Below are 14624 nucleotides of genomic sequence, written 5' to 3' on the forward strand. Positions count from 1 at the left end.
CCAAACAGTTAATCTGATTATCTTTAACAAAATGTGTTTCCAACAGAGGAACGATTTCAGTAGTTTTTAAAATCTCTCAGATCAGAGATTCCTTTTGGTAGTAATTTAGGTAGAAATTTACACAAACTGTGACTTCATCTGGAAAAAAAAAACGGTTGTTGTCACCTTCTTTAAATGGCTCCTTGTTGATGAAGGTGCTTCCCTCCAGCTTATAGTCATTTACCAGAAAATCTTCTATAAAACCACTATGGAAATACTTTGTTTATGTTTATTTATACGTGTCCAACACCCTTCGAGTACTGACGACTCACAGTTGGTCCAATTTAAAACAAAACTGTTTAAAATGATGAGTTTGTGATTATTTATGTCCTTCCTTTTCTTTTACCCCGAATGTGTTTTCAGCAGCTGTAATAAATGTTTGAGATGAGGGTTTTTTTGTTGGCAAAATATAATTTATATTCAGTTAAAATATGAAACTGTAACTCCCAACACAGATTTTGTTTAATAGATATTAGTGCCGTGTACCAAAGTTAGGTTCCTGTCGATTAAAGGGTTAAATTAGTAAAAGGTTTGGTCTTTTTTCCGCTTTAGGACTCGGATTGTTTGGACCACATACATGCAAGCCGGCTGCTCCACAATGTTGCCAAAACAAAAGGAGCTGCTGGTCGGACCTGCTTTGTCCTTCAGAAAGCGTCAACGTTCATTATTCTCTTCTTACGTCGGATTTGTTCCCGCTGCGCAAAACTCCAAATCCCTCTGGGTGACACATATCAGGTTCCCAACCAGCATCATGCAGGGAAATTGAACTTAGAGAAAAACCTCTGACACGTCCTGTTTTTAATCACAAACCAAACTGTTGGTGGGAATTCACTGATAACACTTTCCAGCCTTTACCTTCTAATCATTTACAGTTAATGAATCTGGAGTCCCAGCCTGGGATTGGCAGGTTGTTTGGATCTTTGGTGACGTTTGACCACAGGAAGTTGAAATTAGGCTTCAAACAGCAGCAACGACAGCCTGACTGAACGCGGCGGGGCTGGGAGTCTCTGTGAAGCAGTCGAAGCAGAATTTCTACACATTGATTTTTTTTATTCAGCACAAACTTGATTCATCTTTTCACCCCAGTAAGGACCCCCTACTCATCACAGCACCCAGAGTTTTAGAAACTTCCCTGAAACTGGAGCTGCCATAAAAATGTCCATTTATTTCTGATCACTTGTTAAATGGTAATTTAATTTGATCTCACAAACATCTGATCGAGTTTCTGAGCTAAAGGAAGCATTTAAACCGTCAGAAACACTGAGATGTTTTACTACAACTCAGATTAAAACCGAGGAGGATTATTTGCTTTTTACTTTATCTGGTTAAAACATCTAAATTAAACCTTAAAGTGCAGATTAAACCAAAGTTAATGTTTGTTTTTATGGTAGTACAGCGAGGTCCAAACTGGGTACTTACAGGATAACAAGTCACTTCAGATACAGCCTGTAGGTACCAGAAGTACCCAGTATTTACTGGTACATATAGAATACTTCATTATACATCTGGACCCTGAAGGTTCCAGGAACCACATCCTTATTACAGTAAGAACTGATAATTTTTATTAACTAAAAATATTTGTGCTTTACAGAACCATGTGCTTCAACAATGACAAAAAAATTGACTTCCTAAGTGTTTTTAATGCTATTTAAAACTTGTAACATCAGAATAATTAAATGACTTATTCTAAGAAACACTAGCTGTTCATTTAATTTGCTGTTTTGTGGAAAATTAAAAAAAAAAAAGAATAAAAATACATCAAATGTACGGATTGTTTTCTAATGTCAGATTTCTTTCAGTCTGTTGGAGTATTTGATTTAACGTCCTGTTTAAAAAAGAAAAGAAAGAGAGAAAATCAGGTTTTTTACACAGACGGTGTTTGAATCGTTGCTGAGTTTTCCTCTCAGGCTTCCTCCAGTTTGAGCTTCTCCGTCTTGCTGCCCTGCAGGGCTGCGTCGTTGCTCACTTGCACTTTGTCAAAGAAGTTGAAATCGACCACGTAGCGCCCGCCGGCGCTGCTGAACAGCACCGGCTTGAACTCGTAACCCCACACGATCTCCTGGGGGACGTAGGAGGTGCGGCTCTGACACGTGGCGGCGGTGGACTCCATGGTGGCGTTGAGCGTAATGAGCAGCTCGAAGTCTCGGTTGAGCAGCGTGACCGCGGTCAGCCCCGCCAGCGGGCTGCGCTCATCGATGACGTGGTAGAAGGTGAGTGGGAGGATGAGGAAGGGGCATTCTTTGCTGGAGTCCATGTAGAAGTCGACGGCGCTCTGGTGGATTTGGGTCTTCTCCCCTTCCTCCGTCACGTTGGCGTGAAACAGCTTCCCGGTCAGCTGGCACTGGATCAGGAGACTCTTCCTCATGTTGGCCACCCTCACCATCAAACACAGCTTGCCTCGGTGCCGGCAGACCACCGCCAGCTGGCTGAACTTGATGGTTTCCGCTCGCTTCTTGGGCCGAGCCAGTTTGGCCAGAAAGGCGCCCGTGACGAATATCTCGGCCAGGCCGGTGATGACGAGCTGCGCCACCAGCGTGAAGATGGCCAGAGGGCACTCCTCAGAGATGTAACGGAAGCCGTAACCGATGGTGGTCTGCGACTCCAGGGAGAACAGGAAGGCCCCCGTGAGCGTCTCCACGTTCTGCACGCAGGGCGTGTGGGTGGAGTTCAGCCCCGCCTCGTAGTCCCCGTTCCCCATCCCGATGAAATAGAAGAAGACCCCGAAGACGAACCAGGTCATGATGAAGGTGGAGGCGAACAGGGTGAGCTTGTAGCGCCACTTCATGTCCACCACGGTGGTCCAGATGTCGTGCAGGTACATCTTGACCATGCCCTCCACGTTGTCGATCTGAACGTTGTTGTGTCCGTCCTTGGACACGATCCGCCGCTGGACCGCGGACTTCCTGTGGGCCATGTTGCTCGGGTTCGACAAAGACTGACTGCGACTCCCGATGGCTTACTTTGGCATTTCAGACGAAAGGGCTGCCGAGACAAAAAGGATGAGATTACTACTGCGCGTCTAAACCTAAACAAGCATTAGATGTGACAGCACGCCGCCTATCCACCCGTTCAGGGATGGATGAGTGGGTGCCTGTCTCCAGTGGTCCACCATGGACAAGTCATCCATCGCAGGGCCACTCTGAGACAGATATTCACCTGATTTAGATCAGCCAGTCACCATAAAGTGGGTGTTCTTGGACTGTGGGAGGAATCTAAAGAACCCAAAGAGAACCAGGACTCAGGAACTGGAACCAGGACCTTCTTAAAAGTCCAAACCAGCTGTTCCACCGAGCAGCTTCTGAACTCATCCTTCTCTTCTTTAAGCTCCAAGGCTTTCTTTATCGAGCGTTGTTCAGCCTTTCTGAAGGTCTTCGAAGGCAGTTTGTTTTCTTACTTTGGCTGCTTTTACACTCTTTTATATTCGAGCGAGAGCATAAAAAACGAAGACTACTGAGCAAAAAAACCCACGTTAAGAAGATGACAGAGTTTGGGTTCTTGTAAGAAAAGTAACTTTTTCACAGCACTGTATGATACGGAACAATCACATAATTATGTGCCGAGAAGGAGACGGTTTAATCACCGATTCGTTCTCAGCTGTAAACAGCTGATCCCGCTCCGTGAGGCCGTGACCTCGAACAGATTTTAATGAACAGGTGAACGGTTAAACATTAACACCGGGGCGCTTATAAGAAGTCGCTGGTTGAAAGTTTAATTCAGAGCTCGGTTGTGAAAAAAAAAACCTAAAATGCTGCGAAGAAGCTGATCTGGTCGGCTCTGGACCCGGGGTCTAAACCCTAACCGGGTCCTTTTAGTGCATGGACGGGTTGTTAGATTAACTGCAGTTTCTCATCAGACTGTAGGTTTGTCTGTCTGTCTCATGTGTCCCTGCGACGAGCTGGTGTCCATCGTGTCCCCGGCGTCTCACCTGCTGGAGACAGGCAGAAAATCCCTGCAAACCTGGACAGAAAAAAACGAAATAAGCGCCTCAAACCTGCAGCTTTTTACGCATTTCTGAACCGAACAATTCATCGAAAACACAGAAGATTAAATCTGCTCTTTGGGTTTTTCCTGCAGGAAATACAAACTTTTACTGTTTGGGCTAAAATTAAAATAAAACCTAACCTTCTAAAGACGACACTCCTGAAGATATTTAGACTTCTCCCGAAAGAAAGAACAAGAACCCGATAAGAATTACACTTTATAAACTTTTTTTTCCCCCACATGATTTCAGGTCTCGCCTGAAGTGGAATTAACCTTAAAAAAAAACAACAATTTCTACATTTAGGAGTGATTCCCGAGGAGAAAAAGACTTAAACTGAGCCGTTATTTTACTTTAACAGATCTTATTACAGCTACAGGGTGAATCGCGGGTTGTTTTTAAGTTTTAGGGTCTTCTGAACGTTACAGAGGCCGACCGTTTCGAAGCTGCGACCCAAACGAGACACGGATTTCTCAGCTGAATTCGTGGCTCTGCACACAAATAATAAATCAGTTTTAAAGCAAAATTTACCCAAAACAGTAAATCTGTTTCTGTTTCTGCAGGCTGACCGAAGGCTCCTCCTGAGAGTAAAGCTGAATTAATCGACCTGTCGCTGCTCGATTAGAGGTCAGTACGCCAGTTTTTAAGCCTCGGACGATTAAAATCATCGTTTCGGGACGAAAACGGGACGAAATATTAAAATTTATTCAACAGAAACTATAGTTATGTGTCGTTCCTGTTAAGATCTTGTCTAAATTTAGCCTCTGAGATGTTTGTTTTTGTGCAGAGAGAGGGGATGAAGGTCGTAAATGTAGTTTTATTTATAAATAAATGAAATTATTTCACAGAGAACCTGCAGTCAGCGTCGAACTCACGCTCACTTCTTCCTAAAAATGCTTTTGAACAGTCAAAAAAAATAAAAATAAACAGTAAAGAGAGTCGGTCATCAAACTGAAACGTGAACAATAAACTGTTCAGAAACAAGAATTAGGTTTTAAATTAGGAAACATTATAAAAGAACAGAATTTAGTGAATTAAATATTGCTTAATGTCCTCCGGCGTCTCGGAGACGTTAAAAGTTAACCTTGGAGTCAAACGTTACAGGAACCTGAGACGTTTAATAATCATTAATTCTTTCATTTATTTTTATGAGACTCACCTCCGGTTGCGGCGTTTTGAAGACGATTCTCAGATGTTGGTCCTCATTCGGGTCACAATCTGTAAGAAGACGCCGGAGGACATCCAGTCCAGTGTCCTCTTTCTCCTTTTGTCCGCTCTGAACTTCGGCACACAGCGGCTAAGACAGAGTGAGGACACGAGAGACCTACACGAGGGGGACAACCCCGCCCTCCTCCCGTCCCTCACCTGTCCGCGGGTGGGGACAGGCGAGCCCGCGGGTCCTCGGCGTTTGTTTTTATGGCTGTTGTTGCTTGAAACACACACCCAGATTTACAGCTTCCAGCAGCCGAAGGACGAACTCTGAACGCGCTCGGTGTCAAATAAAGAGACCGAATTAAGGTCAACCTGACAGAGAGGGACTGAACGTCTCAAAGGGGGGGGACAAAAACTACAAAGGGGAGTAAAAAGAGTCTGGTTACACAATTAAAGGTTTTATTAAGTTTGGATTAACATCTGGTTTATTATTTCTGCTTCTTTAACTGATTCTGGAAGCAACTTTTAGCCGAATGAAAAATGTTTAATTCAACGATATTTCTGCTCAATTAAAGACTTGAATCGTTGCTAAAAATGATATTTATATTTCTTCTATCGATCCTTTTGTTGCCATGACACTTTCTAACATTTATTTTAGGTTATAGGTGTTTTCAGGATACAGTTCATACAAGACGGAGGAAAAAACAAAGCATGATTCTACCGCCACCTTGCCTTACATGTGTCAGGTCAGGATCTTGTGCTTTAATTTGATTAATTTAAAAAGAGCTGAAGTTCTGGTAAAACCACCTGAGGTGTAATGGCTGAAATCAGCTGAAGCTTCGGCTCATGCGTTGGTAATAAGCTCCAGCTCTTCCAGCACCTGCTCCTTTAAGAACGGACCGACCTCGAATCGTTCCCAGTTTTGTTATTAACCTCATTTTCCACATTCCTGGGAGCCGGAGGCGTGTCATTCGGCTACGTCGCAGAGTTTCTGCTGGTTTTCCTGAACAGAACAAACGAGAAATCACATCTGAGTGTGACGCTTAAACATTAAAGCCCTCCGACACCGACTGATGGCTGAAGGCTGAAGGTTTATTCACAATAAAACAAGAGCAGCTGATAATCCCAGGACTCGGACGATTAATAATTAGCAAAGCTTCACAAACGAACGCGTGGCTCCTCGGCCCGGAAAAACATGAGGCGGAAAAATCTGAACAGCTTTAACCGCTTGGTTCTAAACTGGAAAGGCTCAGAACGGTCGGTCTTAAGTGCTGCACACCCACAGCGCCCCCTGCTGTCCAACGGGTTCACTACAACGGTCTCTTCTTCCAGACAGTCCCACATCGGACACAACAAAGAGTGTTTTCCTACAAAAGGTGCAAATAACTAATGTTCCGACTGGAAAAGTTCCTGTTTTCTGTCTTTTTCGATTGTTTCTAAAAGACAAAACAAAAACCAATCAGCTGATTTGTTCACATCCAAACGGGAGATAAAACCTTGACTTCGTCAGCTTTGTTTTATTTTTCTTTGTAAGAACAAACTCAGACCAAAATCTGCTTCCTGTCTCATGTTAATCTGCAGGGATTAGGGTCCCGCTGTGGAAACACATCGGAGCGAATCAATTCTGTGCTTCAGCATCACTTAGAAACATAAATGTTGGGTCAACAAACGTGATTTAAAGAGAATTTCATCCTGTTGGTGCTGTTTACTCGCCACGATGAGCGAACGGAGACGAACAGAGCCGCTGCTTAAAAACCTGAATTAAAGACGGACTTTAATTCTTCTTGGGGCCACAAGTGTGAATTTTTCTGGCACTGCAGAACACGTCTCCTCTCCGAGAACCTAGAGAACGTCGAGTAAACTTGCTCTATTTGCGCTCCAAGTCCCCGGGGGCGTGTTCACGGCGGCGGAGGGTTGGCGGTGGACGCCCTCAGGACGCCTCGCAGGACCTTGAAGTTGTTCAGCGGTTGGTTCTCCTTCGGGGGGAAGCAGGGCCCGCGGTCCGTGGCGTAGGAGTACGGGAACCGCAGAACCCAGAAGCCGTCGGGCGGCAACACGACCTCCGACTGCTCCATGTAGAAGACCGGGCACGGAGGAGGACCGGGCTGAACCTGAAACGATGACAACAACGCTGAGGTTTGACAAATAAAACGACTGAAAGAAATTAAAGACTTATTCCAACGACAAGGGCAAGTTAGGACAGCTTCCACAGTTTTAATAAGATAAACAAAACGTATTGTTTGTCAGATTAAGAGAAATTTAACTGAAGTTAAAATCTGCTTATTAGAAACACTTTCACTAAAATAAAATGTGCACGTGTAACCTGCACAAAATAATCAGCCCGTATTTTATTTTGGCGGGTCAAACTGACAGCACTCTTTAAGTTCCGGGTCACAGGTGAACTCGGATCTCCATTGCTGTTGCTGCTGTTGCTGTGGCTGGCTGCTTGTGCTTAGCGTCTTTCTCTAATCATAGAAGGATACGGCTGGATCGAGCCTTATTAACACAGCCGAAGGATAATATTGGGTGTTTTCTGTCTACCGCTCGACGGTGAGTCGTTTATTTTACGTACTTTGTTTTGTTTTTAAATAGAAATGCGGTGGCGACACGCCCACTCAATTTACGTATTAATGATTTAAAAATGGTCTTATTAATTAAAAGGTCATTCTCTTTTGGTTAATTTTGTAGCCGAATAGATGATGTATTATCATACACCTGTATCGTATCATTTGATTTTTGTAAGTTGTCCTTTTAGGATAGTTTAGTACTTTTCATTGATTTTGTTGACGGCCTATGGAAATCTGGGCTTGGTTAATATCATTGGAGTTGCGCAAAAGAACAAAAGAAAAAAAACAATTGTTTATTGAAACAATGCTGAAGTCAATTAAGTTTAATTGACTCTGTCAATTAAATTTAGATATAACTTGAAAGTGCACTTTAATTTGATCTGTAACTTTAATTTGATCTGTAACTTTAATTTGATGATTTAATGTTATCTGTAAACTTGATCGCGATCTTTGGAGTATAGCTATTTCTGTGTAATTATTGAATGTTTAGTTATTTTGGATAACAGTTCAACCCTGTTTAATTGTGAACGCTAATTTGTTTTTTATTTATGACCTTGTTTAGGTCAGGTTTTTTTCCCACCCCCTGTTTCATCTCAGGATGGCGAGCTACCGGATCACCGCAGCTTTGCGGTAGGACTTAAATGAACCAAGCTACTTTCTCATTCTGCATTCTGGACTTTTTGCATTGGATCATGGACTAAAAAAAAAAGTCAGATTATTGATTCATGGACCATTAATCACCCTGGATTCACGAATGAGCTTAAAATAGAAAAAAATCTCTTGAATGTCATCAGGGTTTATTGTTTTGTTGCTGTTTTGTTTTTCCTTGTTGTGTCTTTTGGTTATATTCATAGAAAATCACTGTTATTATAAATATTGTTATTATTATTGAATATCCTCCTAAAAAAATATACAAAAGCATAACTTTAAATACAATAACTTTAATTTACCTTCTGTCTGATGGTGCTTTATTTACACACACGGGCTCCATAGCCGAACCTTTCTGGCTGCCTACTTCTATACTTGGCCGTAGTCAGACACCTAGCCTTAACTAGAGTTACACACATTTTTCTTCTTGCTTTAGGTGAGATAGAGACGCTCTGATTATTACGAGAAGTCCACCAGTTTTACACTCCAGAATGCAAACAGCGCCGCTATTCACCTCCATTTTCACAGGAGCTGTGTTTAAAAGAACCTGTTTAAAACAGAAAAAGACTCTTTATTCTGTTTTATACAGAAAAAAAAAAGGTTTAAGGCAGCGGTCTGTACGTTTTGACCGTAAAAATGAACAATAAAAATGAACAATAAAATCCAACTAATTCTTTAAATATTGAGCTAGAATTTGGTGTGGAAGTAGCTGAGAGTCATTCACAACACTCGCTCTGAGTGCTCTGAGATTTCAAAATAATGTGACGTCATTTACAAGAAGTGAGGAAAACGGTTCTCTTCTTCATCTGGAACTCTGATCTGAAAGGAGCCTTTAGATTTAAAACCATGAAGCAGGAAACAAAGACGCTGTTGTGCGTCCCCGACAGGAGGCGGGGCCACGCAGATGCTTACCTGCGGGTTGAGGGTGATCTCCAGCGGCGCGTCAGGCACCACGATGAAAAGACGAGCCAGCTGAGCGAAGTGCGGCTTCAAACCTCGCCCCTGCGACGGAGACGGGACGTAAAGGGGCATGTCGGTGTTGAGCACCCTGGTGGCGGGGTCCTTGGCGCCACCCGGGCCCAGAGCCTTCACTATTTTGTCGGGCCCGCAGCTGATGAAGCGTCGGCCCCTGCTGTCTTCGTACTCGAACCCCACGAAGACCCGAGCAGCGTCGTCCCTCCTGCGGCTCCGGCCGAGCCCCCCGGTAGTGCCCCGCTTTCCAACGAGGCTCTTGTTGGGGGCCGGCCACGACGACGGGCCCCCGTCCAGAGGCTCCGTCAGTCCCGTGTCCTCCTCCGATCGGGAGCGGATCACCAAGTCCCAGGCCAGGAGGAAGGAGGAGCCGGGGAGGAAACCTGGCTGCTCCAGGCCAGTGTGGCAGTTGTAGGACTTGGCCGGGCCCAGCTTCAGCAGCGACCAGCTGGAGAACTTAGGCAGGAGACCTTTGGGGGAGCTGGAGTGCATCATCCCCGGGAGATACTCCACAGTGGACGGCTGACGGTCAACGAGGCTCAGCCTCTTGGGCGGGACCTGGCTCTCAGACCCGTCTCCATCCCCGTACGGCCCCAGGCTGTCGGTGGACTGGCCCAGACTGAGAGCCAGGCTGAGGCTGGTGTCTCCGGGCGTGTGGCTCTGAGCGGTGCTCGGCTCCTTCAGCCTCTCCGCATCGGCCGACGCCTCGGACGGGAGCCGCTGGGTCTGGTTGGAGGCCGGCGCCGGGTCGGGAGTGCTGGGCTGGAACACGGGAAACTCGATCCTCTCCAGCTTCCCGCAGCATTTCTCCTCCAGCATCTGAAACACGCAGATTAAATATTAAAGCGTCTGCTGTGTGTTATCTTAGAAACCTGGAACATTTTTATCACCCGCTGCCTGTTAGCGAAATATCTCATGAACCACTGGATGGATTTTAATAAAACTCTCAGGAAGTAATCATTTGATGTACAACTACAACTAAAGCTAATGGCAATACGCATTCTTTCAAGGAATGCTAGGCCGTTAATTTGCAATAAGGATGAAGTAAAAACAATCCATGTGGAAAACTTGTAGAAAAGTAAAAGTAACAGAATTATCACCCAGATCTGCAGCTGGATTCTAACTTTGTCTCTCACCCTGTAAGGCTAATGTTTTGGTTTCAACAGACATTTTAGGTGAAAAAACCCAAACAGTTAGTAAATCAGTGGAGCCTGATTCACTGCCTGCTGCCCTGAAAGGCGAGCAGTCACGTGTTTGTCTGTCTGCTTGTAATTAAAGAAAATAAAACATCCTTCATGGATTGCTAGTTTATCGTTTGTTCAAGAAATGGTAAAAAAGACAACAATCACAGCTGAAGGTAATAAAAATAAATCAGTTCAGCTGTGGGTCAAGTTTATTTTTTATAAAAGGAACAATATTTCACTTGTTTTTGCCTTCTGGTGGTTAGAAACAATAAATCCAACAGGTTTAAAGGTTTTAAATAAAAAACAAACATCTGTTAGTTTACTTTAGTTGTATAAACTTAAAGCTGCTAAAGTCTCATCTCGTCTCAGCAGGTGACCAGCTGGGGATCAGAGCTGCGTGTTTGACGTGTTTTAGGGGACCTGCGGGTTCTGACCTGGTAGAAGTCGTAATTTGCAGCCTGGATGTCAAACGGATCCTCGCGAGGAGCCTGTTTCCGGCCGCAGTTACAGGAGCTGGTGGAGCGCCCCCTGCTGTTGTGGTTCATGACGGGTGGGTTGTGATCCAAGTCCGGCTTCTCTCCTGCGGAAACAAACGAGAAAATGGTTTTGTTTTGTTGAAATCTCTGTTGGTGCTTCGGACCGAATGCTCCTCTGCTCACCGGGCTGAGGCAGGAGGTGGAACTTGTGAACGCAGTGCTGATCCGTCAGACTCCTCTCCTCACACAGCTGGTGCCCGTTGCTCCAGAACTTGTAGCAGTCCTCGTGCAGCTGCAGGGCGTAGCGCTGGAAAGCCACACCGCGTGCATGCTGGCTGTACACCTGCAGGGCCTGCGCCAGCTGGTTTTTGTGCACCGTTGTGGTGTAGTTGTGCGGGAGGTTGGACTGGTAGGCGCTGTGAGCCAGAGGCAGAGCTTTCTGGCACCGGTTCTCCGAAAACTTTGTGTCGGCGTCAAGGAAACCGTCTAAAACCTTCACCTGGCCTTGCACTTTCGCGGCCAGCTCAGCCAACTCTTCGTCCGTGTTTGTGATTAGAACCTGGAAGAGTTTGGAAGCGACCTGGACCCATTTGTTGTAGGTCGGCAGCTCGAAGTGTGACGGCTGCGGGTTGCGGCCGACGCTGTCGTCGAAGCCTTTCTTGGTCAGCACCAGCTCGACGTGCTGCCAGAGGAACTCCTTCAAGCTGCAGTCCACCAGCTGGCTGCCCCCCATTGAGCCGATCAAATCCCCACTGCAGCTGGGCTGCCGGGCCGACCGTCGCATCTGCTGGTACCGTCTGGGTCCCGTCACCGGTGCCGGGATTTCCTGCTCCGACAGGATGCAGTTGGACCGCAGCTGGCCGAGCAAAGTGCTCACCGGGTCCTTGTCCGCCGCCGGCACCACGTACACAAACGCCTGGTTGGCCGGCACGGTGAACAGGCAGTTACTGCTTTGGTTGGTCAGAACTCTGCTTTTACGGAAGATCCGATAAATCTGGTCCTCCAGAGCATGCTGCAGCCGCCTCCTCGGTGAGTGCTTTTTGGGCTTGTCGGGGTTTCCTCCAGACTCCGAGCCGTTTGTGGAGACCTTTGAAGAACCAAAGAAAAGAGGTTCAAACCCACATCTAGTTAGGTTCACTGTTGGTGCAACAACATCTGTCTGGTTAATATTTTCTTTTGCTTCCTTTTAAAATTTAGATAAATAAAAAATGAACTGATCCAAATTTTCTAAGTGAATTCTGGTGCACCACGTTATGTCAGCGGGTATAAAAAAGGTGCTTATATTATGAATATTTGCAAACTTTAATACAAACTGCTGATATGAACCAATTCTAAATCACTTTAACATGCATCGCTGCTGTAATATAAAAGCTGAGCAGAGAAGTGGGCTTCTGCACAAAGTATTTAGTTGACTTTTAACTAATATTTGAACTATAACCCCATATAAAGTTTCCTTTATTGCTCTAATTTGTTCTTGAGGATTTAATAAACAGCAGACCTTAAGGCTGGCATTCATTTGGAAGACGAAGAGCAGCCGTGGAGGACAGGGTCTGCAGTTCAGCTTCCACTCTTTGGACACCGGGCAGTCCTTGATGGCAGCCCGGATCAGAGGCAGCACCTTCTGCCGCAGGGCGTCCAGGGCTCTGAAGAGACGGTCGTAGGTCACATCGAAGGTCTGGCTGGGGTGCACCAGCAGCAGGACGTGGCACACGGAGAACATGTAGAGCAGGTGGAGGCAGTGCTGCCGGTCCAGGCCTTTCCAGAAGTCGTGCGCGTCGGAGTGGCTGACCCCGGCGCTCAGGGACCGGCAGGCCCGCAGCAGCTGCCGGCTGTCGGACACGGAGGAGAGCAGCAGGTACAGAACCCGGTTCTCCTGGTTGTAGAGCGCCTGGATGTGGCTGTCCGTCGCGTCGTCGTCGTCCTCCGCCCCATCGAACAGCGAGAAGACGTGTTTGTCCACCATGGCGTTGATGAGGGACTCCTTCATCGGTCCGGGCTGCGTGTTGCTTTTCCCGAAGATGCCGACGACGCAGAGGCCGTCGTCCCGGAAAGCAGCGTCCTCCCGGGGCTCCGCCTGAAGCAGAGCTCCGACACTCACCGGCAGCGACATGTTCGCTTCCTTCATGGTGGGAGAGGGGAAAAAAAACGAGGAGGAACAAAAACAGCGGCGCACCTGTTTCCGGTCCGTCACCATAAGACGTCCGGGTAACTGCAGCGCTCCAGCTGTTGAGTTATTCTCCTCAGTTTACTTTTCTTTTGGGGAAAAAAATAAGTAAATAAATACCTTTTAATTACGAATACACTTCGTGACAAATTTAAGTCCAACATTTAAAGACAGTTGCCATGACGTATATAAGGTCTTATCAAACTATTTGTTTGTATTTCTATATATTTATTTTCTACTAAATTTGATACATGAACTATGCAAACATTGAAAATGAGTCGAAACTAAATCAGTGTTGTGTTTAAATATTACAGACAACTTAACTAAGAAGACATTTTAAAATTGTATAAGGCAACCTGGCTCATTTTTTCTAATTTTTTTAGCTGATTTGTGAAAAATACTACAAAAAAAAAAAAAAAATAATAATAATACAGTTGTCAGTTAATACAGATGTTTGTTTTTTTATTATTACTATTATTTTACTTTACATCTACTAATAATCCCTTTAGTTCTGCTGCATTCTTTAAAAATAATGGAAGTCCAGAAAAGACAAGATTATATTTTATACTAGAGAATAAAAACAAAACATCATTAAAAATGCAAAGTTGCAAAAAACCCCCCAAACAAACAGGAATATCTGTAAAATAATACAAAAAACACCCTCTGTGGTAAACAATAAACCACGTCTCGACGATTCATACGTTCTGATGCTGTTTTTAGGAACTGTCCTTTTCTTACATGTCTGGCTCTTTTTTTTTTTACAGCTGAAGTCTGCTGTTAAATCACCTGATGCATCATGAAGAGCCGAACCTCTCAGTCATCTTTTATACATTTTTCTTTCTCTCAGAGGATTATCATCAGTAAAACAGTCCAAGCTGTTTTCTCAAACACATTTAATGTTCAGGGCATCACATTTGAAGCAGGCTGACAATTTTTTATTTTTGCATTTAAAGGTATTGGGATGACTTTAAGTTTCCAAAATGTACACATGAACTGAAGTTTAAAGTCTTTATATTTGACTTTTTTTATTAATAAAAGAGATGCTGTCTCCTTGGCAGTGGAACCTTATTTGTTTTGAATCTGGGGACAACATCAGATGTTGTTGGAGGACAGTTTGTGTTCAGGTTGATCTAATCTTTCATATTTGCTGAGCTTGAAGCATTTAACACAATGAAGAATTATCCAGAAAACCTTTGGACTTTTATGTTTATGGGGAAATATTTAAAAGACTTGTTTGTCTTGTTGCACTTTAGTTGCAATTGATTCTGAATACATTAAAGATCTGTTATCGCTGTACCAACCATCTAGACCCCTCAGATCTTCTGGTTCTGGACTGCTCTGCATCCCCAGAACCAGAACCAAACGAGGAGAAGCAGCTTTCAGTTTCTATGCACCACAAATTTGGAACAAACTTCCAGAAAACTGTAAAACAGCTGAAACACT

General features: G+C 44.7%; 2 protein-coding genes across 4 annotated transcripts; both read right to left on the minus strand.

The window, feature by feature from the left end:
* Positions 1-1072: 1072 nt before the first annotated feature.
* Positions 1073-5462, minus strand: kcnj15 (potassium inwardly rectifying channel subfamily J member 15). Of its 3 annotated transcripts, XM_017419838.3 has the most exons (3): positions 5178-5462; positions 3965-3996; positions 1073-3021 (listed from the first exon to the last, which is right to left on the minus strand). In XM_017419838.3, the coding sequence occupies exon 3, from the start codon at positions 2951-2953 to the stop codon at positions 1943-1945; it is 1011 nt and encodes a 336-aa protein (XP_017275327.1). In that variant the 5' UTR covers positions 2954-3021; positions 3965-3996; positions 5178-5462; the 3' UTR covers positions 1073-1942. The 3 variants fall into 3 exon arrangements, with proteins under 3 accessions (XP_017275327.1, XP_017275326.1, XP_024862504.1); XM_017419837.3 differs by lacking the exon at positions 3965-3996; XM_025006736.2 differs by lacking the exons at positions 3965-3996; positions 5178-5462 and adding an exon at positions 3196-3940.
* Positions 5463-6213: 751 nt separating this feature from the next.
* Positions 6214-13201, minus strand: smg8 (SMG8 nonsense mediated mRNA decay factor). The gene is made up of 5 exons (XM_017419808.3): positions 12516-13201; positions 11201-12104; positions 10976-11121; positions 9298-10176; positions 6214-7281 (listed from the first exon to the last, which is right to left on the minus strand). The coding sequence occupies exons 1-5, from the start codon at positions 13140-13142 to the stop codon at positions 7069-7071; spliced, it is 2769 nt and encodes a 922-aa protein (XP_017275297.3). The 5' UTR covers positions 13143-13201; the 3' UTR covers positions 6214-7068.
* Positions 13202-14624: the final 1423 nt, after the last annotated feature.

This window comes from Kryptolebias marmoratus, linkage group LG13 (assembly GCF_001649575.2).
Source record: "Kryptolebias marmoratus isolate JLee-2015 linkage group LG13, ASM164957v2, whole genome shotgun sequence".
Classification (NCBI taxonomy): Eukaryota; Metazoa; Chordata; class Actinopteri; order Cyprinodontiformes; family Rivulidae; genus Kryptolebias; species Kryptolebias marmoratus.